Below are 25,557 nucleotides of genomic sequence, written 5' to 3'. Positions count from 1 at the left end.
GACCTTCCCTGTTCCTTGAAGAAACCTCCTCTGTGTTCACAAATGGTTCTTCCATCCTTAACTTCTTCTAAGTGTTGCCACCAAAACGTAGGCTGCCGTTTCGGTGGTGGCTTCTGGAAGCCTCTGCCCTGCCCTGACGCTGCCCTGTTGTTGTGCGCAGGGCAACGACATCATCGCGGCCGCGAAGCGGATGGCGCTGCTCATGGCCGAGATGTCGCGCCTGGTGAGAGGCGGCAGCGGCAACAAGCGGGCCCTCATCCAGTGCGCCAAGGATATCGCCAAGGCGTCCGACGAGGTCACGCGGCTGGCCAAGGAGGTGGCGAAGCAGTGCACGGACAAGCGCATCAGAACAAACCTCCTGCAGGTAACGCGTTCACCTGTAAACACCTCAGGCGGTGCTTTTGTTGTTCCTCTCGCAGTGCGGGTGAGACCTGGAGTTGTGCCAATAAATTGTGAATTTTTCTGGCTTGTAAAGTTCTGTCGAGTTCTGGGTCTACTTTTAGAGCCTCTAGGAATATATATTCTGTAAAGCTAGGATCTGATTGCACACGAGTGGAAGATGCTTGTGACCAAAGAGGTTTTGAAAAATACTGCTAATACAAAATATAACTGAAGAGTAATATTTCTGAATAGTACTGAAAAATACAAATACTGGTCTGTCCTAAGTCTGCGTTGTTTTGTATTTCATCTACTCATTCCTTTGCATGAAAGAATAGTAACAGAAATATAACACTCCTCTAGTTTTTTTCAGTCTTCAACCAAATAAATATGCATCATGCCATTTCTAACCAAGCAGACCCCTGAGAAATATCTGGAAGAAAGGAAAAGTGTTGACTGAACCCCAAAAATTCCCACAAGTAAAATAAGACTCAAGTATCCTACCAATGCTCATCAGAAAGTCTTGAAGGTTATAGGATCCCCTCTGTCTTATTCCTTTTCTAATAGTAAAAGAAAATAAACAAGTTTATCTCAAAAAAAACCCAATAGATACTGTATTGGTTCAGTTCACAATGTGAAGTGTTTTTTATCCCCATTCCTTAGGTCTGTGAGCGAATCCCAACCATCAGTACACAGCTGAAAATTCTCTCCACTGTCAAAGCTACCATGCTGGGCAGAACTAATATCAGTGATGAAGAGTCGGAACAGGTAAGAGGTGTAAAAACTGTTGGGTAGCATGGAATTGTTCATTAGTTTTGTGGGGAAAAAATATACAATATGTTCTATCAGATGTGTTCTGCAAACTCAAGGTTTGGAAGCCTACCTTAGCTGTTCAGTGAAGATAATTTTAGAACAGCAGCTTGGTTTCTGGCTCAAAAGCTACAGTTTAATAGCGGAACGAGGCAAAAAGCTACTCTGTTCTGATGTTGCTATGAACAGCTTGTTGATTTCCCCGATTTGGCAAAAAAAGCTGAGCGGCAGGCTGGACCGGGGAGGGGCAGGGGCGCCCTCGGGTGGATTCTGCAGAAAATGTTTATTTTCCAGCATCATGTCACGTCCCTGCAGCTCAGTTACCTTCCAAATGCATCTTTTCAGGTGAAATCCTGCAGTTTTGGCTTCTGATAAAGGTTATTCTACTTAGCAATGCTAAACTTCTTTTTTAATTCAGATTTTGGACAAATATACAGGGAAGAAGGGAAAAGTCTTGTTTATTTTGAGTCAGGATAACACTTGCTGGTTTCCATAGACTAGTTGCTTCACTTACTTTTTCATAGTTTAAGTCAGCAATTACCTGAATTGTTTGTACTAAGAGTCTTTGTGCACAAAGGGTTTCCATGCTGCTGTCCTAATACTGATATATTGGAAATTCTTCTTCTTGACAGGCAACTGAGATGTTGGTTCATAATGCCCAGAATCTCATGCAGTCTGTGAAGGAAACTGTGAGAGAAGCTGAAGCAGCATCCATTAAGATAAGAACAGATGCTGGATTCACTCTTCGCTGGGTCAGAAAAACCCCATGGTATCAGTAAACACTTGCCACATAAGTATTGTTTTCTGTAACATAAAATGCCTTTTTTTGGAAACAGAAGAGATATATGAACAGCAAAAGGTGCTGTGTACATGAGCTTAAGATTAGCTTGTGCTAATGCCCCATTCTAAGGGTATGAATTATAAGATAATGCATTTCAAATGTCTTTGGAACACATTTGATATCAAACACCTCAAATTTGCTGCCAACAGTAGACAGTTCTTATAATTTAATTTTTTTGTTTTGCTTTTCAAGATTCTCTTTGTGAATTCTGTACTCCCAGGAGCACATTTCAGTTATGCACTATATATTCCAGTAGTTTCCATGTGATGATATAAAACATGGGCCTCACATTAAGCTTGCCTTGAGAGTTTAGGACACTGTTGTTTACTTGGCAGTTTTTTAGGGACAAATCATTGATACAGAAACATTCAACTTTCCAAGAGGATTTTAGCTGGCTGTTCTAAAACCATGCAGAAATGATGGTGTGGGGCTTTTAATTAAAAGAGGGGAGGTGGGGCAGCAGAACAGTTGTAAACTGAGGATTAAAATTCCATGTCTGAACTGATTTTTTTTTTTTTGCCTTTGACTTTTACCTGGCAACAGTACTTTAACAAAAACTGGAGCTGTCTCTGTCACCCTGTAGGTAGGCATTCCAGAACTCTCGTACTGTACTGAAATGTTTTGCAGAGGTTGTTCGTGGCACACTGTTGTCAATATGAAGCCTCATGGCTGGAGACCTTAAATCACGGGGTTCTCTCCTTGCTCAATTCAGCAATAGATTGACCTGAAAAATCCGGGTTCTCTTAAGCTGCCTGCATGTCCAGGACCGGAAACTGCCACGTGCTGGCTCTTTCTTTTTGAAAACCAAACAAGCACATGCAGTTGTTTCCCTCTTCATCTGATGTTATTCCAGCTGCTCAAGGTGGAAATTAAAAGATAAAGATACTCAATTAAACAAGACCTTTACCCTCACTTGTTTCCAACAATGCATAAGCTTTTTGAATCCTGAGCTCTGCAGGGACATGAAGCCTTATTTAGGTAGTCTGATGGTCCCAGCAAACGGTGGTTCCTAATGCTACACATACCTCATTATTTTTACTGCTTTTGGAGTTTAGAGGCTGAAAATCTTTTTCAAGTTCTAGTAATAGTGAATTAAACAAAGTGCTACTGTATCTTTAAAAAAAATCCCAAACAAAATGACAATAAGACACTCAAATTCCCCCCTCACTAAAATGGACTTGTGATGCTTTTATCCTTCCATAATTTAACATGCCTTCATATATATTTATATATATATATATATGCATACACATTCATTTAATTGCCTCGTAGTCTCTTGGCATTTGACAGAAAGGAAAACTTAAGAATGAGTGTCCATACTTGCAAGGAGTACTTGCAGACTTCTGCCCAAATCAGCACTGACATCATAATACCCTTGTGATTTGCTGAAAATTGTTGCATGATCAAACCACCTTGAAAAAAAGTGTCCTTGTGGAAAAACTGCTCAGTCTTAACAGTTCAAAGGAAGAGACACAGCACAGTGAACTGTCCTTTACCTCTCTGCAACAGTTACTCTACACTTGGATTTTCTCCCCTCCACCCCCTTTCATTGCACTGTTATCTAAAAAGGGAAGTTAAACTGTTGATGATACATCTGTCTCAAAATGACCTCAGCAAGAGAAGGCACATGTTCGTCTTTTATTTACTCCTTGTGTCTGGGTGTTATGAAATACGTGGTACTTGGGATCTTTCCTTAGTGTTCTCTTCCTGCAGTTACCTGCAATGGGAAGAGGAGGGAAGGGGTGCCAGAGCCTTAACCTGGATGCATTTGGTTGGTTAATACCAGATCTTTAACATAATTTTAATGTAGTAATTTCTATTTAATAGTAAATAACACTGAGTAAGTAGGGATTATTTTAAAGGGATTTTCTAAATAGTCTTCCTGTATTGCTTCTCAATGCTTCTCACATCCCCCTGTCCCAATTCAGGCTTCTCTGTGAGATTTTTTTATTTTAGCATCACTGTTTAGTTGCTTGACTGATATTAATGCAATATTACTAATGCCTTTAATACATAATTGTTTATGCCAAAGATCACTTTTTGTTTATTGATGAATGTTTGCAGGAGAGTTATGAATCATGGTTGCCTTTGATATTCTTCAAGAATGTTTGCTCTAAGTTCTCAAACTGTTTTGTAGAAGCTGAGATACTTGTCCACCTTATGCAATTACTGCATTTTTGAAAACTATTGGTCTGCAGACCCAAAGTGCAGCAAAAATTTGAACAAGACCATGAATGTCACTTGGAAATGTTTTACCACTATAAAACTTTGTTTATAAACCAAAATGTATTGTATAGTCTAATGTTTTCAATCTTTCTTTGGTTCTGTTAAAACAATAAAAATGCATTTGTACAAATGTCAGCTTGTGGGTGTAATGATAACGGAGCAGTGGATAATGCTGTAGCAAGAGCAGCAGAAATACTAAAGCAAAAGAACAGTTGTTTCTCCATGTTCTGAACAGAAAAAAAGTGCAAAGTTTCTCAAGCAGGAGAAGATTAAATGAAGCTTTTTCTGTCCTTTGTGCCTGTCAAACTAGTAATTAAAGAACTTACTGGAAGATGTGATGTGTTCAGTGGGAGAAAACAGTTTTTCCAAGGCCTGGCAGTCTGTTCTGTTACACCCAGACAAGGTTCTGAAGCCTTGAAACCTGATCCTGTCAGTAAGGGAAGAACTGCTATTCTGCCCAGCATCTTGGTAATCTGAATTTTACTTCTCAAACTGAATGCAAGGGTGATTAGCGTGGAACCACTGTCCTACTTCCTTCACCAGAGGAACTTCTCAAACAATTCCTCTTGCTAAAAATTTCCACCAGCACACATAATGTTCTGACTTTGTGGAACCAACGTTTATTGGTGCTGTAGGACCAAATGTGCCCCCATACTGCCAGGAGGCACCTGGGATTTAGTCATAATGGGTAAAATTCAGAGTTCTGTACTGTTCACATGGTTCTCTCCATATCTGAGAGATGAGAAGCTGACAGGCAGCCACCTTTGTCAGCATTCCCAGTGCTGGACATCTAGAGAAGGGGAGATCAAAACTTGGCATATAATTCCTGACTAATGACATCCTCTGATTCCCTAAGATTTTTTATTAACAGGAGAACAGGAACACGGTTTCCCTTCTGCAGTCTGCAACTGAGCTTCCTGTGTTTGGAGAAAGGGGCAGGAAGTAGCACACCTTCAGCAAAAGGAATCGCTCACACAACAGACACCATTTCTCTGACAAAATACATCTCTGTACTCCGGCTGGTTTCCTGCCAGGTGAGTACAATTCTTGTGGACAGTGAGTTCTGGAGGTGAGCTGGGAAGTAAGAAGTGTGGATCAGAGCTTTCCCACAGACAGCAGCTCCCGTGTGTGCTTCCCTGGTGCCCCAGTTACAGTGGGCTGGCAAGGCTTGTTCTGCAACGTGCTGAAGGGCAGTGCTGGTGTCGAGACTCACCAGTCCTGATAACACCTTATGTTCTATATCAGCACCGGCGTCAGTTCCCAAAGGAGATGGTGCAAGCACTTCCAGGCTGCTAATGCAGAGGAGCAGCTCCAGGTACTCAGACTTCAGCTTGGGACTAGTACCAGTTACCTCTGAAGAGAAGATTTCTTGTACAATTATAGTAACTGAAGGATATTAATTGCTGAAATATGGTGCAGAACGTGGTAGGATGAGTAATGAATTAATGGATGTTTCTCCAGTTGAAAAGAGGCAGACTCAAAGGTTGGTAGCTTTTAATAACCAGTGTTATGTCTACAAAAATACAGGGCTTTCTTAATTTAAGTGCTGGTTCTCCATGGTGCTGTTTTATTTACTGTAATTTCAGAAATTCAGAATTGTTGTTTATGGCCAAGTTTACCCTAATGATATTATGCTAATTTCTTTTCTTGCTGACTTGCTGCCAGTGTTCAGATGGGTTTCCCCTCCTTTTCCCCGGCTGATCATTTTTTTGTCCCAGTATTTGAAATTCTGACTACTGAATCACTTCAGTTCCTGCTCTTCATCTTCAGCAAAGTTAGCACCTATTCATCAATTTCTGAGCCAAAAAGGTTAGGGAAACAAAGGCTCTGCAGCATCCCATCCTTCTTTAATTCTGAATTTAGCCCCCTGTGTATGGACCAAACGCAGGGTTTGGAACCTGATGGGTACTGTGGAGCATGTTTTGGTTTAAAAGTGATAACAAGCTTTTTGGTGTATAATGAGAAGTTCAGTCAGCTTTGCATCCTCACTGTCTTTGACATGTCATAAACTAATAGTTGTCCTCCATTTAAAAATAAAAAAAAATGAAAGGGACCTCACTTGCCATGCTCCTAAACAGCTTTTTATAAACTCTAAGTAGCTGCACAGTGATCAAGTTCAGTAAAGATGCAGCAAATAGTCATTGTTTAATTGTGTATCAGATGCCTCCTGCCTAAGAGCATTTACATCAGCATGAATATTTCACGAGATGAGACATTTGCAGTAGAGTTCCCTTTATTTCATAACATTAAAGCACACAACCATTAAATACACTTGACACTTCTATTGTGCTATCTAGAAAGCTAACGCTCCAAGGTACACACTGCACAGATCTGGTGGCATCCACTTCAAACCAGTGGAACATCTAAATCAAAGCAAAGGCTTCACATAAAAAATAGATCTTACTCTCTGCAACTGTATTCTTAAAAAAAAGATGGAGATGATGAGATTGAATGGAAAGAAAGTGGATTACCGAAGCAACAATCACCTCCCAGATTTAATGCAGGATGTTATTTTTATCAGCTCATCTGCAGATGGCAGAAATGAAAGCTGATTAAGGCAAATGCTTCTTAAGACAGGCGATTTCTTGTAAACAACACAGAAATTATTTTTTACCTCATCAGAAGCTTTCTCAGGAGTGACACTTGCTATGTCCCAGGCCCCTGGGGTCCCCTGCCCCTCTCACTGCTGCTCTCTATTTCTGAAGGGATTACAGGCCCCTTTGTGGAATGCCAGCTTGCAGCTGGCTGTGAGAATTACTGAGCTTTCTTTGCAGGCGGCTGCAGCAGCAAAACACGCCACCAGACTTTTCCAGTGGCCTGTGTGGCCTTCATAATGTGCTTGACCTCTGGGCTTTGGTATCTGACTGGCAGTGTAGGGTTTGCGACACTTTGTGGGCTGCCTCTATCAAACTACTCACCAGCACAACTAATCAGTAAAAAAAGAGTGAAAGTGTTTTAGAAAAAAAGTACCTTATTTTAAAGCCATATTAAGAAAAACTAAGCTATGCTTTCATTGTAAGAGCTGCTGTGCACAAATGCTTTGATCCCAAACTAATCAGAGTCAATTAATTGGCACCTAATTAATAGCAACATAAGTCACTAAGCAGTCAAGTTTTTTTTAAGGGGAATTTCCTCTTAGAAGTAGATCATCTTCTCATGTCCTGACTTGGAATTTTCCTGCTTTTGTAATATATTTGACACCTTTGAAAGGCTTGTATTTTTCTCCATACATGTCTAGGCGATTCACTTTCAGTCCTGGAAAAAAGCCAAAGACAAGTACAAAGTTAAAAGCGGAATGCTGGGAATCATGTCAGTCTGTTTAAAACTCCAGCTTTTTTGAAGCATGTTAGGATGGGTTAGGAAGCTAATTTTCCTTTTTTTCACAAGTTCATCTGGTTTGAAATAGCAGATGAGACTGTTCTTGTCACCTAATCACAGCTGATTTAGCAGGGCAACAACTTCCTTCTCTTTTCCTCCATGAGCCAACATCTTCCTTCCAGGAGATGAACTATTGAACAAACGAGTCTGTCTTCCTCCTGTACACTGCACTCATTTCCGATCAGGAACATGAGGCAAAGGACATGTTTTAGAACTCTCTTCACTCCAATTTGTAATTAAAAGAACCAGCAATCCCTCTGCTATTAACTGAGGAAGGCCAGGAGCTAGTAACTACCTCCCCCTTCAGGCTGTTCCCTGCTTTCTCACAGGTCCATCATACCTGGTGTCTGGCCACTGAATCAGCTATATTTTTCTAGAATAAAATGAGTTTAACCGGAAACTGTAGGATTCTCTTCTTACAAAAACTGTTATTTACTCAAAGTAATCAAGGAAGCAAAAGGACTATGGCCTGGTACCTGTCCTTCAGTCATCCTCCTGTGAGTCTCCACACTGTGAGAGTCTTGATCCTGCCAAGCTTGCTTGCAGAACCATTTTCCACGTGGACAACTCACATGATTTAAGTGTTTGTGGACTGAGGCCTTCTCTGCTTTTAGTTTTGCATTTACCATATATGCTTCATTCTGATTTTACTTGCTGATTGTTTTAAAGATGAAAAGCTAACCAGCTCCAGAAGGAAAGAATAAGAAGGGCATTCTTCAAAATTATTGGAGTGTTATGACCATTAGAAATGGCTTTAGTGGTGCAAGGCTGAAATGAGTCAAGGGCAGTACACTAAAACATCATCCATCGATCTTCAGTAAAAGGATACCTTGGCATGTTTAATGCACCAATCAACAAAGAAAAAGGCATCCTTCTGTACACTTCTCAAGCCTTTCTTGAGCAAAACAACTGGGAATTCACAACTCCCAGCAAGGGTAACTGTCAAGTTTGGGAAAATCAGACTTTATTGTTTTGGACCAAGCTGACTTAGGATCAGCATCTCCAAATGAAAGACTGAGAGTTCCCACTTCATTTCCTACTTGTTCTGTCAGCACCAATTTCACGTTACACCCCCCCCCACTCACCTGAAATTGCAAGCTGTTGTATCTTAAACTGGATGTTTAAACTTGGATTCTCCTCTGGCTTTGGGGCTCCAGACTGCAGGTTCACTATGCCTTTCAGGTTTGGTAGCTTCTGAGGGGTAATTTTGCCCACGTCCCACGTTAACACCTTGTCAGGAAGGAAAGAAGAGTAGCAGTAGCTTTCTAGGAAACAACCTATAAGGTTAAATTCATATCCAGAATATCTTTTTTTTTTCTCCAGGCTTTTTTTTTGCCCTGTTCCTTAGTTGGTCTGTGCACTGAGTACGTCATGTTCCCAGAGTAACGATGGTTGATCCTGATGTCAGTCTGGATCAGCTGGATCCACGAAGCGAGAGAGTAACCAGCAAAAAGTCACAGGAACTTAAACAAGAGAATGAGGAGAGCGGGAGCAAGGCACTTGGCCAAATGAGATGTCGAGGCTGCAGTAACTTTCCTAAGGATCACTTGTTTGCCATTGACTCTTACACTTCAGGGAAACGTGGAACCAAATGGGTCATTTACTCACCTATAAGAGGTGGTTTGTTTGCTCTTACCATAAACTGAAAACTGATAAAGGCAGAAAAACTTCAGTTCTCCCCACTTCTACAAACTTTTGCAGTAACAATCTACCTAGTTATCCCAACTCTTGATAAAAACACAGTATCATTCATTTCTGCAGAGAGGAAAACAGACTTCAAACAGTTTTTTTAGATGTCTTTCTTTTAAAAAGATCAAGGTCTATTGTTTTTGAAACAGAATGTTACTTGGAGAGCTTCCACTTAAAATTCTAATCAGTTGCTGACTGAGATATTCCAAGGGCAGCAGAAAGCTCAGAGCAGGGTCTTGGAGGCAGCGGAAGGATTTGGCTCAGACTGCACTTCAGCAAAATGGCTCCTGGGTACTAAAAAGCTTCAGAAGCTTTAGGAAATTTAGGTTTCAAACTCAGAGGCAGGAAAGCAGGAGCCCAAGATATGTTTTTTCAGATACTTTGTGTTTCTTACTGTGTGTCTTCAGGCTTCCTTACTGTGTGTCTTCTCTCTTTTGGAAAAGATTTTTTTCTCATCTCCTGCTCTGTTTTTCTGGATACCTATTTTCAAGTCTACTGCATTTTCTCCAGATAAGTATGTTTTCAAGAACACAGATTGCAAAATATATCATGGCTGAAACTACCAGCAAAATACTGCTGTATCCACTAAGGAAAAATATTAGGGTGGTGAAAGAGCAGGGGAAAAGAGAGAAAGGGAAGGAAAAGGATATTGACAAAGTCAGAAAACACAATTAGAATGCAAAAGTAAATTTTAAAAATAAATTTTTAATTAATAAACATATGCTGAAAGAAGGTTTTTTGCTAAGAACACTGCTCCAGCGTTCTGCAACATGAACGACTTGTTCCAATGCCATCTTTGATTTTTAAATAAATAAAAACTTGAGTCTTACCTTAGTAACTGGGTCAAAAGTATAGCTGCCTTGTGTAGCAGTGAGGTTCATATTAAGTACAGCCTTTGGCATGTGAACTGTCATGACAACTCCTTCTACTGTTTTCCCCATGTTCTGTTTTGGTCCAATGGTAACATCAAATCTTCCTGAAGAACTATTTTCCTTAAAACTGATCATGTGTTTCACATATACAGGAATTGCCACCAAGCTGAAAAGAGAAAACAGTAGCTGAATGCATCCTGGCTACTTCTCTGCTTGAGAGAAAAAAAGTCTTTCTCATAAATAGTTCTAGTTTTTCTGGCAAGTATTCAAGTTAGAACTGGTTTGTTTCAAAAGTGATAGTTCGCTCTTCAGCATGATTGCTGAAGTGATTTTATTAGCAGAGGATGACAGGAAAAAATAGTTTATTTTCTTCCAAATGCCTATTCTCTCTTCCTTCATCTCTTTATTTTGTTAAGGTAATCTTACTGAGCCAAATCTCAGAAGAGCCAACAGTCAAATCAGGCTTTAGTTTGCAAATATCTGGAGTTTAGATTTTTTGCTTTATTCTCTCCATGAAGGTCAGAGTCCTCTATGTACACAGAGACTTACCCACAAAGCATCTAGCACCAACAATGACTGCTAGGAATGAATGGCCCTGTATTACTGTCATGTGGGATTTATTCCACTGAAAAAGGATTGCTGAGTATCCGCAATTCACTGGAAAATGGTTTCCTTCTTTTAGTGGGGACAGGGCAACAGATGAGACAAAACCTGAGCACGTGTATTTTAGAACAATGCAAATCCCCCCCCTTAACAAGGAGAAATCTGCAGTTACTCAGACAGAAAGCAGAAGATGGTGTATCTGGAGAACCAGTGTGTCTAAATGGAAACATACTTTTGTGAACTGACACGATAGGAGATCAATCTGAAATTCCCATCGGGAGGAATAAATGACAGGACCCTCTCAGACTCCCAGCGTTTGAACCGGATACATGGATGGAAGCTGACATCATCCAGCAGCCGTGGGTTCTGGAAATAGAGGCACAATGGTTAGTGAAATCTCATCAAGTATGAGCAGTTTGAAGTAGCTACTGAACTCTGCACAGTTCCTATTTCTTAGACTCTAAGTACCTTTCCTACCCATTATCAGAGACACGTTACTGAGCTAGATGGATTTCTGATCTGACCTGGTACAGCAGCTCCTGTGACTGTATTTTATATTGTAGAAGCTGCATTGCTCAGTAGTTGGAATGGCTTTTGTCTGTATATAAGGCAAAACTTGTTATTTTTCACATGTGTAGCGCATGAAGTAGCAATTGTGCTCTTAAAATTGTTGAACTCTGATTATTATGAAAAATAAATCCTGAGCCATTAAGATTCCCAAATATAGGCTGAATTTACCATGAAAGACAGAGAAAGATCTGGCATTCCTGAGAGCTTAATACACGAATCAATAACACCTTGGATTTCTGCAAAGACTGTGGAACCTGCAGGAGAAAAAACAGACCCATGACTTAACATTAGTATGAAGGGCCTAACAGACACGGTGAAGAGCAGCTGGAGGGCACAGATGACATTTGCACAACACTCAAGAACCTGCCAAGCCCAGCTAGGAAAGGTCATTCCAGTTACCTGTGTCCTGGGCAGCCCTGCTAAAATACATGAGCCAGAGCAAACAGCTTGTCCCAAATCAGCTAATTATACCTGTGCCAGCTGTTGCACAGGACTTGTACTGGATGTGCTTGAACTGGTTGCCAGCAATAAGCAAATAACAATTTCAGAACACATGAGCTCTGAATCTCCTTTTTTTTCATTCCTGTCCCAGGGCTCCAGAAAACTAGCAAGTTGTGTTGTGGTGCAGGAAGTTGAAGCATATCAAAACAATCAATGTCAAAAAGCAGTAAGTTTGTGCTATAAAGCTCCAGCTAACCTTGGCTTTCACAAGTAAGGCTTGTTTAACAGTGGGATTACATATTTGTCTTGATATTAAATAGATCTATGGCAAAAAAAACACCCCAAAACCTGAAGCAAGAATACCAAGCATCTTACCAGGAAGTGCTCATTTCGTTAAAAACCATGTAAGAACAGAAAGGCATAAGAAGGACTCCGGACTAATTAATTAGCCCCACAAGCAAAGGTAATTTTAGAAGACAGATTGAAACTACTGCTCATCTAGTCAAGGGGAAGGAGAAATGATGGCTTTATACTTGGTTTAAAAAGAAGGGATCCTGTTTCAGGTTAAAGCAGTTAACCATATCCCTATGAAACAAGATACCATCCCTATTCAGGGGAACCACCTTATCTACTTCTTAGTCCCAGTTCAGGTTAGGAAGAAAGACTCTTGCACTGCTAGTCCCAAGGGATCAGAGCAGAAAACAGTAGCTATGACCACTGCAGCAGGAGGAAATTTAAACACTCTGTGAACACTGATTTGGCTTGGAATACACACACAAATACACCATGGGCTTGATTGTACCTCCTCAGACTAAGCACTCATGGTACTCTTGGGAACCCTAATGATCTGGGAGAGTAACACAGTCGTCAGTGTGTTCTGACTGGGAGGGACACCTTCTCTTAGCTTCAAGATGGTGCGAGTAAGAGCTGCACAGTAACTATCTGTGACTGTCCAGTTCAGTGGGGGCCAAAGCTTTAAGTGGTGTATGGAACCAAAACAACATTGACTACTGCTACAACAGCAGCACCGAATGAGGAAATCAGAGATTTGCTGCCTGCCCCATATCACCACAAACCGGAGTCCTGCAGTCTGCAGCATTGCTAACTGATGGCCCCAGTACTGAACAAAACAGCAGGTTCCTGCCCACAGCATTACATTTTCTCTTTGCATCAGTTTTTTCTACTTCTTGGCACACAAGTTATCTGGTTCCTCCTTAAAGTTAAATCTCAGAATAAAGGCCTTTGTATTTGAAGATGATATGTTTCATTTACAGAAAAGAAAGGAGTACTATTAAGCTTCATAATTTCTGGCTCTAGTTTATATGTAAAGAAAACAAGACTGTCCAGCTATTTTGCACCAAGTTTATCTTGCTAGCAGAAGAAAGCTAATGAAAGCTTTTGTCTTGCTCATTTGAGGACCTGCAAGGACTGCAGTACATTGTTGGTAGGAACAATGGGAGATAATTTTCTCATCGCATTTAAAACTTCAACTACTTTTTTTCCATTTACATCTGTTGCGAGATAATCAATATAAAACCAGAAAACATCCAAGTACAGAACATTTCTTGTAAGTGTTCTTGAAGCAATCTGGAGCATATTGATGTTTTAAGATGAACTGAAGAAATACATTTGGGCACATAGTTTTAAATTGTGTATTTTTATCTAAGATATAGATTCATGTATATAAAACAAGCAAAAAAATAGAAAGGTTGGACTGTATTCTCTCTAAACATCAGCAGCTAGATGTAAACACATTCAACAAACCAAAATTAGTTTGCAAAGCATCTTACCTGATTTGTCTATAATCGCATCAATTTCTTCAATGACATCAAAATAGGCTTCGTTGTTTGTGTATTTTACCCCCGCTCTGCGCCAAGGAATGTTGGACAATTGTCCGGTGGGAAGTGTGTCTCCCACATTACTGCTGCCTTAAAAATGAAAAAGAACTCAAAATCAGTCACTAATTACAAGAGGAATGTTTCAACTGCCAAAATTAACAACCAAAGTGAGGTTTGCCTCCAAGAACTTCAGACTAGAATGCGGAGCACTAAAATGTTATCCATGAGGTGACGTGAAGGCACTTCAACCATGTGTCCAGACTTATCAGCTTTCAGAGCATATTTTGCACAGGAAAATACAAGGCTCAAGTCAGCAGGAGGTTTGTGGGGGAGTAGAAGTGGGGCTACATCCTGTGAAGGATTTAATCACTATAATTCAAGACAGCTGCTTTATGAGGGCGTTAAGCCCTCTTTGCGCTTCTCCTTAGAGTTTTGATGGCTGATTTCAGGGCTGACTTACAGTAAGAGTCATTAGGAAGAAAGACATGTAAGAAACCTTCGGGAGGGCTCCCACAATCTTTGCTTGGAGCTGTTGTTAGGCTGAGGCTCTCACCCTTGGTACCCACCTGAGCTACCCTGCAGCAGCATGACAGCCATGTCTATACCTGACCATGTGCCAAATCAATCCAGACCCTGGCCCATAGACTTGACTTTCTGGCTCAACCTGTCCCATTCTGATGGATATTAATGGCAATCACTGAGCTGTAGATAACCTGCTATCATCTGATCCTGTCCTTGACTTGTTGGCTCAACTTCTGGGCTCCTTACCAATGATGCCACTTCCCCTGCCTACCTTGCTCTCACCCTCGGCTCCTGGTTCTCAATACCACCCAGCATGAGAAAAGGCTTCCTTAACTACCTAGTTATAAACTGATAAAAAGTAAAAAAAGCCATAATCTTATCACTTCTGGGGCTTAGGTGACTGATCCTGGAATCCCAGCACAGTGGAAGCAACTCCCTCTGCTAGAAGTAGATCTTGGGACAGGGCCACAGCTCACGCTTGCTGTGCCCTTTAGCACAACGCACGTGGTAGCGTGTCCTGCCATGTGAGACAGCTCCACTGAGAAGCTGGAGGCCAGGGGGTGTCCTTTCTACACAACCTGCTGGGCAGGCCCTGTCCTAACATGCAGAACACAAAAATTTTCATTCTTTAGAGCTAAAGTAGAAAAGCTTTTTAGTAGAAAAACTTAAAAAAAAAAAAAAAACCAAAACCTTCTGGAAGTCCACCCCTGTATGTGCTATAACACAAGAGGGAGGAGATGCAACCCTTTCCTCACTCCCACCCACCTCTGTAGGGGAGCAGTTGCCATGTTTGTCCCTCAGCAGCCTTGCAAGGTGCAGCAGTGCTACAGAGGGCTGGGCTGCCAGGCCAGGCAGGGAGGAGAGCTCTCAGGCTGCTCTTTCCACCTGCTCAGCACTGAGCTGTTGACAGTGACGAGATGCAGGCTGCCTTGGGCGGGTGCTTTAGGCTCCTAGGGAATTCTAATCAGGCTCGAGATAAAACAAGAGGATTTGATGCTGCAACTCTTGGCTTCAGGAGTCTTAATTCCCCTTACAGTCCATTAATATCATATTCTTCATAACTGTAAATACTACCATCCAAATCCACATTTTAAAAAAACCTAACCAAACCCCAAATAACAGAAATTAAAACTGACGAGATTTATACTCAAAGACTAAGCCATATCTACCTCCTAAAAGACCAGCTCCTCTGAGTACTACCTGTGTGGCCCTGCAGCCCAACTATTCCCCTTCTCTGACACAATGTACAGGAGAACATCTGCCATATCTCTGACCCCATGTGACACCTCATGGCTCACCTCCCTTGCACCCGCTTGCCAGACAAGCAGATTCCACCAGCTCAGCTGACAGACATTTGGCTCCATCACTGCAAGAAAGACCCATTTATAACACCCCGAAATCAGCTCCGAAATCGAATCCATATGAATCCATATGCTGATTGGGGAGGGCGGGGGGGGGGAAGGCAGAGGCTGAGGACAGGCTACTTGTTTCCCTTCATGCCATCAAAGCTTTATTAGGTATCCATTGTATACCTTTCTGTAATGCTTAACCTTCTCCAATGCCCCTCAGCTATTCAAGGCTTGGGGGTAGCTCTGTACCAATCCCAGAGCACCTGTCTCCAGCATGTCCTGACTGTGCTGGGAACTGCTATTCCTGAGGGACTTCAGCAGCTGTGGCTGGACCAGACAGGGCCATGGGGGATAGCAAAGAAGCCAGGCATGAACTGCACATACAGAGGGAGTTGTTTTCATTCAACTCCTACTTATGAGAAGTGGCAGGACGGTGGCCTCGCCTTACAGATTCACACCAATATATTATTTTTTAGCTCTGAGGAATGATGGGGCTTTTTTTTTTTTTTTTAAACAGCCAGTCATCACCGAAAATTATTTCTTTTCATACCTGTGATGGAGTTGACAACAGAGCGCAAAATTGTGGGAGGCTTAATCAGCTCCTTCAGTATGTTAGATTCTGTTGCCAGTGGAAAGCCATTGTCTAGCATTTCTTCTAGAAGCTCATACACAATTACTACATTGTCCTTAATTGCAGTCTCAGAACATTCCCCGAAGTAATCCTAAACAAATACAGAGATTACAAAAGAGAGGATTTTTATTCCTGTTAAAATGCTTTGCAAAAGGAAGTTTGTTTGTTTTTTTTCTTACAGAAACCCTACAATATATGAAGGCATCTTAGTGGCTAAACTAACTAGCTACTTCTATAGTCTGATGGCATCACATGTTAAAGTTACATTTATCATCTAATTGGAAATAGCATGAACAGCAAAATTAATGTAATCTGATTTACTACTATGTATATCCCAAGGGTCCTTCCACTTGTGAACATCAACACATCTTCAGTTAGAGGACTCTTGTAAAACAAAGAGACTATCTTTTGGCAATGCTCAATCTTCACAGAGGGTCCTTTATTTACAGAAATTGGTTGAGAAGTGACTCACGTTTTGCAGCTCTTTCCTCTCTACAGACTGTGTGCTGCCTGACTGCACGCTCCTTCTTCCCATCTATATAACGTGGACAGTACGAAAGCTTATAGAAAAAAAACAGCTTTTACAAAGTGGGATTTGAGTTTTAGTGACTGTGCACTAGTAACTAGAAAATCAGCTGAGTACACAAAATATACCTTTTTGTCCTTTGTAATCTATAAACCTGTGCTTGACCTAAACATTGCAGAGGGGACTCCCTGTCCAGTCCCTACAAGTTCCTGATGAAGAGTCCCTCTCTGGTTTCCCTGTAGGCTGCCTTCAGATACTGGATTTTAAAATTATTTAATGGTGACAGACCTGGAAAGTATCTGCTACTCGGTGCAGAAATTCAATTACAAAGAGTGGTGGCACTTCTGTCTGTATGACAGACACAAAGAAGATTTTATCCCGATAGATGCTGATGAGGTAGTGATGTGGAGTTGAGATGACAGGAGGCACATTCTCAACATCGATTGCTTTCTCCTGAGCTTCAAAGAAATAATCGCACACAGACTGGCTCACAACGCTCTTCCAATGCTTCTCCAAGAATATATCACCAGAACAGTTTATAAGAAACAGGCTGTGGATCATTTTCTGTTGAAAACACATTCAAAAAAAGTTAAAATAAACAAAAAGATATTGACATTATTCCTTATCCCAGATTCCCTGTCTTACAATGGTTATTCTTTATTAACATGCACTGTGAGTTTACGAAAAATATCTGCTTTGCTGTTTTTCTTAAAATTGCATTTTCTTTATTAGAGGAATGTTCCACCCAAAAATATTTCCCAGTGGATTAAGTCAGTAACATATATCACAATGTAAGCAAGAAGCAAGCACCCTTGATTTCCACTTTTATCCCTGTTTGGTATTTGCAATTTATTCCTTAAAGAAAAGCTGACTCTCATGAGTTGGCACTCACTTAAACATGACATGTAGGGGTAACTTGTACATAGTTTCCTATGGCAGAGGAGCTTGTCTGACAGTCACACACAACTTAGAACTGCACTGTCTTAAAGATACAGCTCTTTAGCTTGTCAGCTTTCAGCTACTGAGCTTCAAAAGTGTTTTTTATTTGCTGGGTGATTAGTCTGACAATCTATGCCAAGCTGCACTTGGATAAAGGGTCAGAATTCATTAAAAGTACACAGAACTAGGAGTTTAAATCTGATTTAATGAATAAAATGGCTTCAAACGTGCTTGGCACACATGAAATATGTTTACATAAAACATTTTTCACTTACAAACTCAGTCATGAAAAAGAGGAGTATGAACTGCAGGTAAGGAATGTAACTATTTTTTCTTACATCTTTAAATATTTAGAAATAACATGCCTCAGCCACTGATCTTTCATTTTATTCATGGGGCAAGAAACTTATCTGCCTTTTTAAAAAACCTAATTCCCAGTCTATTTCTCAACTTTCAATGATAATAAGTGAACTAAAGTTGTTGATACAAATGAAGAGAATAGACTATTAGCTCCACATCTACAGAAGAGACAAATGCTTTACATGAGACAGGTACGATGCTCTGGCTGACCAAAAATAAGTTCCAAGTTTAAATGCGGGCTTGGAAAACAAACCAAACTGTAACCCAAGCACTGGCATCGAAGGTGAAGTTAATCTGGTACTTATATCAAGCACAAATTCATTCTGTAGTTGAAGAAGCTGCTCCTGCCACTGGCAGTTCACCCCTTTTGCCTTTCAGGTATTGATCTGAGCAGGTCTGTGGCTCTGCAATTACCTACATTAGGAAAGTCCAGCCATAAATTGTCCAGCAAAAGAAGTTTCTGGTCAGATCAGCTTCTTATTGCAAGTTATTACATTGCCAGAGAGCTCTACTGGCACAGGGCAGGTGGTGGAAATGGGCAGACAATAGCAAGGGAGAGATCCTGAATTGAAATTTAGTCTTTGGAGGGACTCAAACATGACTGGAAAGAGACCAAATAGTTACTGGGCATCCACATCTTGAAAAAGGAAGACTACCATCAACTCAACGTGTCCAAGAGAAGCCAAACACATCTACCAAAAACCATCACAGTTTTTATAAATCTTACAATGTTTGGCTGGGATCATACCTACGATGCAGATAAAATTTGTTCCTTTGCTGATGTTGACTCTGGGACACTAATGTGAAGGTGGCATGGAAGCATCTTATGTAAATAGCCCAGTCCCAGAGAGATAAGGAGTCCAAACACTGAATGACTAAGTCTCATTCCAAAATACTGGAATAAGCATTTAGCTTCATCCAGCGTGAACTCTTGTTGCTGTGTTTGAACCTAAACTGCCTGGAGTACTTGAATGAGCTCCCAACACACTTGTAACAATGAAAAATGGTCTGGCCCTGAAGATTTTGATGAAACAAAAGTATGTCTTCCAAAGCTCACCAAACACGGTGAGAAAGAACAGCTCAAGAAGGTCGTCAACATGCTCTTTCCCTCCACCTAAGTCAGCAGATGTGGGAAGGGAGCCAAGATACAGCTCTTCAAATTCGAAATTCCAGCTGCTCCTTCACATGCATGACAGCAATGTGCTCATCTTCACTGGGGCCTTGCCAGGCCTTAGATACCTCCTGCTAAGAGCACACTGTCCCTCATGGCAGACACGGAAGACCAACAGTCAAAACGTGGACAGAAAAATCCAGCTCAGCCAATACAGTACATAGGGAGTTGTTTTAGAAACTGTGATTGCCAATTTGCTTAAGAGTGGGAAAGGATACAAAGCTAAAAAGTGTTATTGCATATTTCTATTGTTTTTCCCCTGGACCAAATTAATCTCTAATTTAGTCTGTAAAAAAACCCAGACAATTTTAATACTGTGAGCACAGCATTTTTATAAAGGAGCCTTGACACAATTGCTTTAATCCAGTTCAACTAAACATGTTCTGAATTTAGCCAGCATTGAACATTTAAACCCCTCCAAAATCTCCTGGACAGTCACACAATGGTGGCAAGTATAATCAACCACTGAATGTCAGTATTGTTCCACAGCAAGGCGGCCCAAACGTACGAAGGTGATCAGCTATAAAGCTTAGAATAGATCTCTGTACATTTTAATATGGATACAATAGCATATCTGTTAACAAGCGCAAACCCCAATTCCTAGCAAATGCACACAACGCTACATCGGAGGGTTCCAGTATAAGCACCACTGGTAGGACTCAATTTCCAGAGGACCTGATCTGGAGGGACTATGCTGGACCCCAGGCAGCTTCTGACCATACTCTGACAAAGTATATCAGCACGTGTGACAGTGCTTTTAAGCCCCAGCAGATGTCCTGCTGTTAACAGATAATACAGAGTCTATTCATCTACAGATCAGAAGTGGTTGCATTTGTCACAATATACTTTTAAAAGCACAGTTGTGTAGCAGACCAACACAACTGCAGGGAGCTCCTGGAGCACCAAATGGCTGTGTTAACAGGGCCCCTTCTTTGCCCTGAGATCCATTTAAGATATTAGACCATGGCTTGATATGCAATCAAGAGAGTGAGGGTAGCCAAAAAGGGCATTAGTGTTGGGCCACTGCCCTTCTTTCTTCATGGGCCCCAAGCTGCCCAGGTACCAGCTGCATTCATGAGTGTTTGTGTGGCCTTGTGGTGAACTGGAGCAGCAAAGTGATCCAGGGGACCGTGCCTAGCAGATGACAGCGTTGTACTATCTGTGGAAACCGAACAGTAAAATCCCACCTAGCTGCCTACCTTATCTTCTGGTAGGAAGACAGGGATTACAGGATTTTCCATGATACACAGTTATTCTGCTTCTAGTGAAGAGTTCCCTTCGAAACCCCTCACATACTCCTTTCTTCCTTCACAAGTTTTAGAAGTACATTAATTTGCTGCTAAACTGAAGCTCTCTCCTTGCAGTTTAAAGGCAGAGCAGGCAGCCCCAGAGGCACAAGGCCTGTCCTGTCAGCCAAGGGGCAGCTCCATCAGCACGTTTCCCAGTGCTGACTAGAGTAAAGAAGCTCTTACAGCAGTGGGGGCATCAGTGTATTATTTTGATTTATACCACTCATTGTCAAGCAATTGGCACCAGCTGAATAAAGATGGATATCATGTTGGACATCTTAGAAATGGTAATACTACAAAAATATCTTACGTAAACTATTATTTAACTAAAATTACTTATAGTGCTCCAAATATGAAAATTTCCCTTCTACTCTGTTTTTGAGTGCCAAATTTCATTTCAGACATGTAGAGATTTCTGAATTCTTTTCTCAGTACCCTACCTTCTTGTCTCATCAGAACATTAGACTTGGAAAAAGAAAAAAGATTGAAAAATGCTGAACATAAGAAATCAATCTAGTAACAGTAAAATCCCTCACACCAATAGGTCACTACTTGTGGCTAAACAGCAGAACATGTTAACAGTTACGGCACTTTGAGGGTAAAGGTATTCAAATGAAGTTTCTAAGTTTAAAAAAACAGTAGCAAAAGCACACCACCAAAATTAATAAATCATGAGATTCTTCTCCATGTAGCAGTGCACACATACACCACTTTGAGATGTCAGCATCTCTATGTAAGGTACTGAAGGTGTGCTTCTAGCATGATTTCCAAAGGACATGCCTTCCATCTCTCTGCTTTTAGGCCTACCTAAGAACAGACTGAAGGTGTACATGGATCATTATTTGCATCTTTAGGCCAAAGCAAGCCCATCAAGCTCATTTTCAGTAGGCTGACAGCCTTCCTTACTACTGCCTGCAGCAATAAGCAGACCAGAGAGGTTTTGCAGCTTCTTATGGACTCCCCATCCTTGCTGTGACACAAGAAACTCCACATGATTCTTTTCAGTCATTTACATCCTACCAGAACTTGAAGTCCTCACAGAAGAAAAAAAATATTTTAATTAAGGAGCCTTTAATATGCTGTTTCCATGTCTCTATCTTTTGACTAAATCTGGATTTGCAACGTTACTGATTTTCAAATTCTTGGCACGGAAACATCTGGACTGAAGTCACAGCAGGCTCACAAGATAGAAGTGAAGCTCACTGGCAAGAGGGAGAGGCTGTGAGCATGGGAAAAAGACCGATTACAAATGCTTGTCCTTAGCTACAATTAAGTACTCTAAAATGTAATTAATGCAGAAATACTGTTACCAGCTGCTCTTCCGTAACACTGAGCCGAGTTACAGTAAAAGCTCTGAAACCAGAAGTGAGGAATTTATCACTGACCTCTGCAATGCCCTTTAGAGCTAGTACTAATTACTGAAAACAGCTCAGAATGGGATCATCACTGGGAAAGTATTCCACAGCTTCCATGTTCCCTGAATTTGGCAAGCTGCTCTGAAGGGTGGAAGGAAAGCGAGGGTGGACTGTCTGAGTCTCTGTCATGTATTTGTGGAAATGAACTTCTAGTAACAAGTGAATGGAAAGTAATCAAATGCTTAAAGTAACCTGGAGAAATAAGTAAGCTAAAACAGGCAGTTTTAGTTCTATTTTAAAGCCATTATTTTTGTCACAACCAGCCGGTCAGTACTTTAGTTTTTTCTTATAAATTCAAAATGTGCCACAAATGTGGCAAAACTAGAAAACCTTTGTTCCTGACCACCCAGCCCCCTTCACTGGCTCTCAAACCAGCAAACCCGATGAAGAGAAGTCCTATTAAATACTTGAATGGCATTCTCAAGACAGCCAGTGTGGCAGCTCTGAAGATAACTGTATAACCGGCTGGACCAACCCAATGCAACATTAGCAGCTGTGATTCAATTTGATAAATCTGGAATTATCAGGCCTACTAAAATGTGAATGTTCTGTAATTTTATAGCTTTTGTTAGGCTCCTGTCATTGTTTGTGTATCTTACTGCTGCTGATCAAGTGTCATGAATCCCTATGCCTATAAGATGTCCATGGCTTAGCTATCTGCAGAGTAAAGTAAAAGCATTTCTGCAACCTTTCTTAAGAATTGCCTGGTGTCCCTCTCTGTTAGTTAAGCAAAACTCTGTATCTACTCAACACCACAAAGTGCTCATGTCTGTACAACTACTCAGATGCATATTTTATTAGCAAGATCATCCCTATTAAAGAGTAAACACTTTGCTTTCCAGATGCTCAGTACACATTTATCTTTACTCTCATTTAAAACACTGTTAGTAACTTTCTGGAATTGTTTTTAAAAGGAAGGAGCCCTTTGAGAATACTCTGAAGTTGTCTTAAATCAGTGTTTGGTATCCATAACAAAATTTGCAACTTCCTCTGTGCCTCTACCAGTAACAATTACAGCCTGCATGAAGATTTGTTCAGCATTTCATCTACTGACTGATGAGCTTTCCAATAATACATTTGCATGGCACCTCTCTTCAATTTAGTTCCAGTATAAATCTTCTAACTGCTGGCAAGATAGTTCCATCTCTTGTCAACAAAACAATATTAGATCCTTAATAACTGCAGTTCCCTTTGGGACTTGCAAGAATAGAAAGCTTCACTGTAAAAGCTGGAAAAGCAAGAGTTTCTTAGGAAACAACTCCACACCAATTAAAAATTCATCACTAAAACTATATTTTTACATGAAGATGGAACATTTCTAACATAAGTTACATCTGAATCAGTAGCTTTAGGACTACTAAAAAACCACTTAAGAAATTCACTCTCTGAAATCAGAACTGGATAGACAGAGAGGACCAAATGGACACAGGCATATGCACCTCCCTTCTCTTCCGAGAGAAGAGAGCAAAGGGGCACTCTTTAATTCTTTCACCCTATATGAATAAAATGAGTCTTCTGAATACTGTCTGAAAGAATCTTGTAAGAAGCTCCTGTTAAAAAGCTGCCTCTCACACATTGTCTTGAATAAGCATAAACAAGACTTATTTTCCATATATTAATTTTTTTAAGCTACATGTGAAGCTGCTGGGGGAAAGTTAAAGGGAAATAAGAGGAAGGAATTTCACATTTTAAACAAGGTTTAATTTGGTTTCTTCCTATTGTTTCGGCCATGAAGTACAGCTGCCACTTGTCACCTGCTGTTCAGACTTCTCTACCTCAAGGACTTCAATTTCTCTTTCATGAATCCTCATGACAATGTCTCTATTAAAGATTCTTAATGAGAACTGCTTATAAGGAGAGCTTTATCTGAGAAAGTACCTTGGACTTAGCTGGTGCTCAAAATTTAATTTCTGGATAAGAAAAGCAAAATTAAGCACAAGAGGGCATGGAGTAATCTTAATGTTTAATTTGCCAGTTGCAAGGAATTTTTAGGTAACTACACACAGGAAAGAACCTGATTGTCCCATAATTTTTTTTTTTTTTCCAAAACCAGGTTTGCTTGTGATTTTGAGTTAGCACCCAACACACCACAGATTAAACCCTAGACATTCACAGTGAAATATCATTCAGATATTTATTCTCCTTTTTTTTTTTTTTAATGAGTAGCTATGTACAATTGAAACTTGATGGGAACTGACAGCAGAATCATTCCCATGGTTAGCATAGTCAGTTCTTTTGTAAAACATTTCTTCTATCAATTTATCTCTTGCATGAGTAATTTAATTTATTTGTGCTCTTCCGGCAAAATAGCTTTTCCCTTTCCCAAAGTGTAGTCTGCCTGCTATGGAACACGAATTTTCGTTATTGAAGTATAATTTTTTGCCTGGTTGTCTATAGAATAGCTACAGAATGGTGCAGAACAGCTACAAAACGGTGAAGCTATTCCTCCAGTTTGATCAACATCTAACGGGTACAAACCATTCATCATACTGAAAAAACAACAACAGCATTCCTACTTCAAAGCAGGCTAGAACTGAAACAAAAGAAGAGAAGCGACAACCTCTACTCAGCTACCGCTGGGTACTGAACAGGGCAGAAGCGATGAACAGTGCACAGTGGTGGATGATAATGAGTTGGTTGCCAGCGCAAATTACGCAGATGTACACTCACAGGGCGCCTTGCTAATTAGGCAAGTACAGCACGATAGAACGACCAGGTCTGCAGCAACGCTGCAGCAGAACGGCCCAGGTGAGCGGGGCACTGCCGTTCCCGCAGCCCCTGCCCCTCCCGGCCCGGCTCTGCCGCGGGCTCTGCCCCGCACCGGTGCGGCTCCTGCACCGCCCCCCCTCAGGCCCTGCGCCGGCTCCTGGCAGCCACAATCAATGAGTCCCGGTGCACAGTCCCCCCGATCGCCGCTCCTCATCCTGGGAGCGTGAGCGCTGCAGATCGCCCTGCACGGGGCTGTGACCCGAGGGGAGTCCCGGCCGAGCCAGCCCGCCCGCCCGCCCTCGGCCCCTCTCGCCCTCGGCCCCTCTCACCCTCGGCCGCGCTGCTCCTCGGCCCCGCCTCAGCTCAGAACAACGGGGGTTTTTATTCAAACACGGCAGCGATTTTGTACATGTTCCGAACAACGGAAATGGACGCGGGTAAAACGGGAAGTCTGGGATTTGCGGGGCATCCTCCCGGTACCGCTGCTGGCGGAGATGCCGCCCCTGCCCGATTCTGGCCACCCAGCACGGCCGAGGCCAGGCGCGGTGGGCTCCCGGCGGGCGGCGGTCCCGCCGCCCTGAGCACAGGCCCCGCCGCCCCCTCCCTCCTTCAGTCTCTCCCGGCCCGAGCCCCCCTCTCGCCACGTACCTCCCCCGGCCCAGCTCGGCCTGTCCCGCTCCCGGGGCAGCGGCCAAGATGGCGGCGAGGCCCGGCGGCAGAGCGGGGCCGCCCCCCGGCGGAGGCGCGGGCGGCTGGGGCGCTGCCTGCACCGAGCGCCTCAGAACGGACCCCCCTCCCCGGGCCCTGCGGCCGCGGCCGCCCCTCACAGCCCGCCCCGCCGCCGGGCAGGGGCCGGGACCGGGACCGGGGCCGGGAGCGGTCCCTCGGCGCTAAACCCACCCGGGCCGGCGCCGCGGCAGCGCGCGGCTGGGCAGGAACGGCGGGCGGCGCGGGCTCCGCTCCCCGCCCCGTGAGGCGCCCGGCGCGGCCGCGCGTCCGC

At 42.1% G+C, this 25,557-nt stretch overlaps 2 protein-coding genes across 8 annotated transcripts in view; one reads left to right on the top strand and one right to left on the bottom strand.

Annotated features, from left to right (window-relative positions):
• The window catches only part of VCL (vinculin), a 60,977-nt gene extending 56,592 nt beyond the window's left edge, over positions 1-4,385 (top strand). For all 4 annotated transcript variants that reach the window (XM_027896117.1, XM_027896113.1, XM_027896115.1 and 1 more), the window contains 3 exons: positions 161-364; positions 1,042-1,146; positions 1,821-4,385. In XM_027896117.1, coding sequence (XP_027751918.1) covers positions 161-364; positions 1,042-1,146; positions 1,821-1,967 — 456 coding nt within the window. In that variant the 3' untranslated portion in view covers positions 1,968-4,385. The remainder of the gene's footprint in view (positions 1-160; positions 365-1,041; positions 1,147-1,820) is intronic.
• Positions 4,386-6,470: 2,085 nt separating this feature from the next.
• AP3M1 (adaptor related protein complex 3 subunit mu 1) lies at positions 6,471-25,556 on the bottom strand. Of its 4 annotated transcripts, none has more exons than XM_027896122.1 (9): positions 25,458-25,556; positions 16,963-17,238; positions 16,068-16,239; positions 13,599-13,736; positions 11,536-11,621; positions 11,030-11,163; positions 10,153-10,360; positions 8,719-8,863; positions 6,471-7,510 (listed from the first exon to the last, which is right to left on the bottom strand). In XM_027896122.1, exons 2-9 carry the CDS (start codon positions 17,233-17,235, stop codon positions 7,410-7,412), a joined length of 1,257 nt encoding a protein of 418 aa, XP_027751923.1. In that variant the 5' UTR covers positions 17,236-17,238; positions 25,458-25,556; the 3' UTR covers positions 6,471-7,409. The 4 variants fall into 4 exon arrangements, with proteins under 4 accessions (XP_027751923.1, XP_027751919.1, XP_027751922.1 ...); XM_027896118.1 differs by lacking the exon at positions 25,458-25,556 and adding an exon at positions 25,206-25,342; XM_027896121.1 differs by lacking the exon at positions 25,458-25,556 and adding an exon at positions 18,388-18,686.
• Between the last annotated feature and the right edge of the window lies 1 nt (position 25,557).

Source organism: Empidonax traillii, unplaced genomic scaffold (assembly GCF_003031625.1).
Source record: "Empidonax traillii isolate 1590-97213 ecotype Southwest subspecies unplaced genomic scaffold, ASM303162v1 scaffold481:size658601, whole genome shotgun sequence".
NCBI classification, from domain to species: domain Eukaryota; kingdom Metazoa; phylum Chordata; class Aves; order Passeriformes; family Tyrannidae; genus Empidonax; species Empidonax traillii.
The sequence above is the reverse complement of the archived record's forward strand: the minus strand, read 5'-3'. Positions and strand labels throughout refer to the sequence as shown.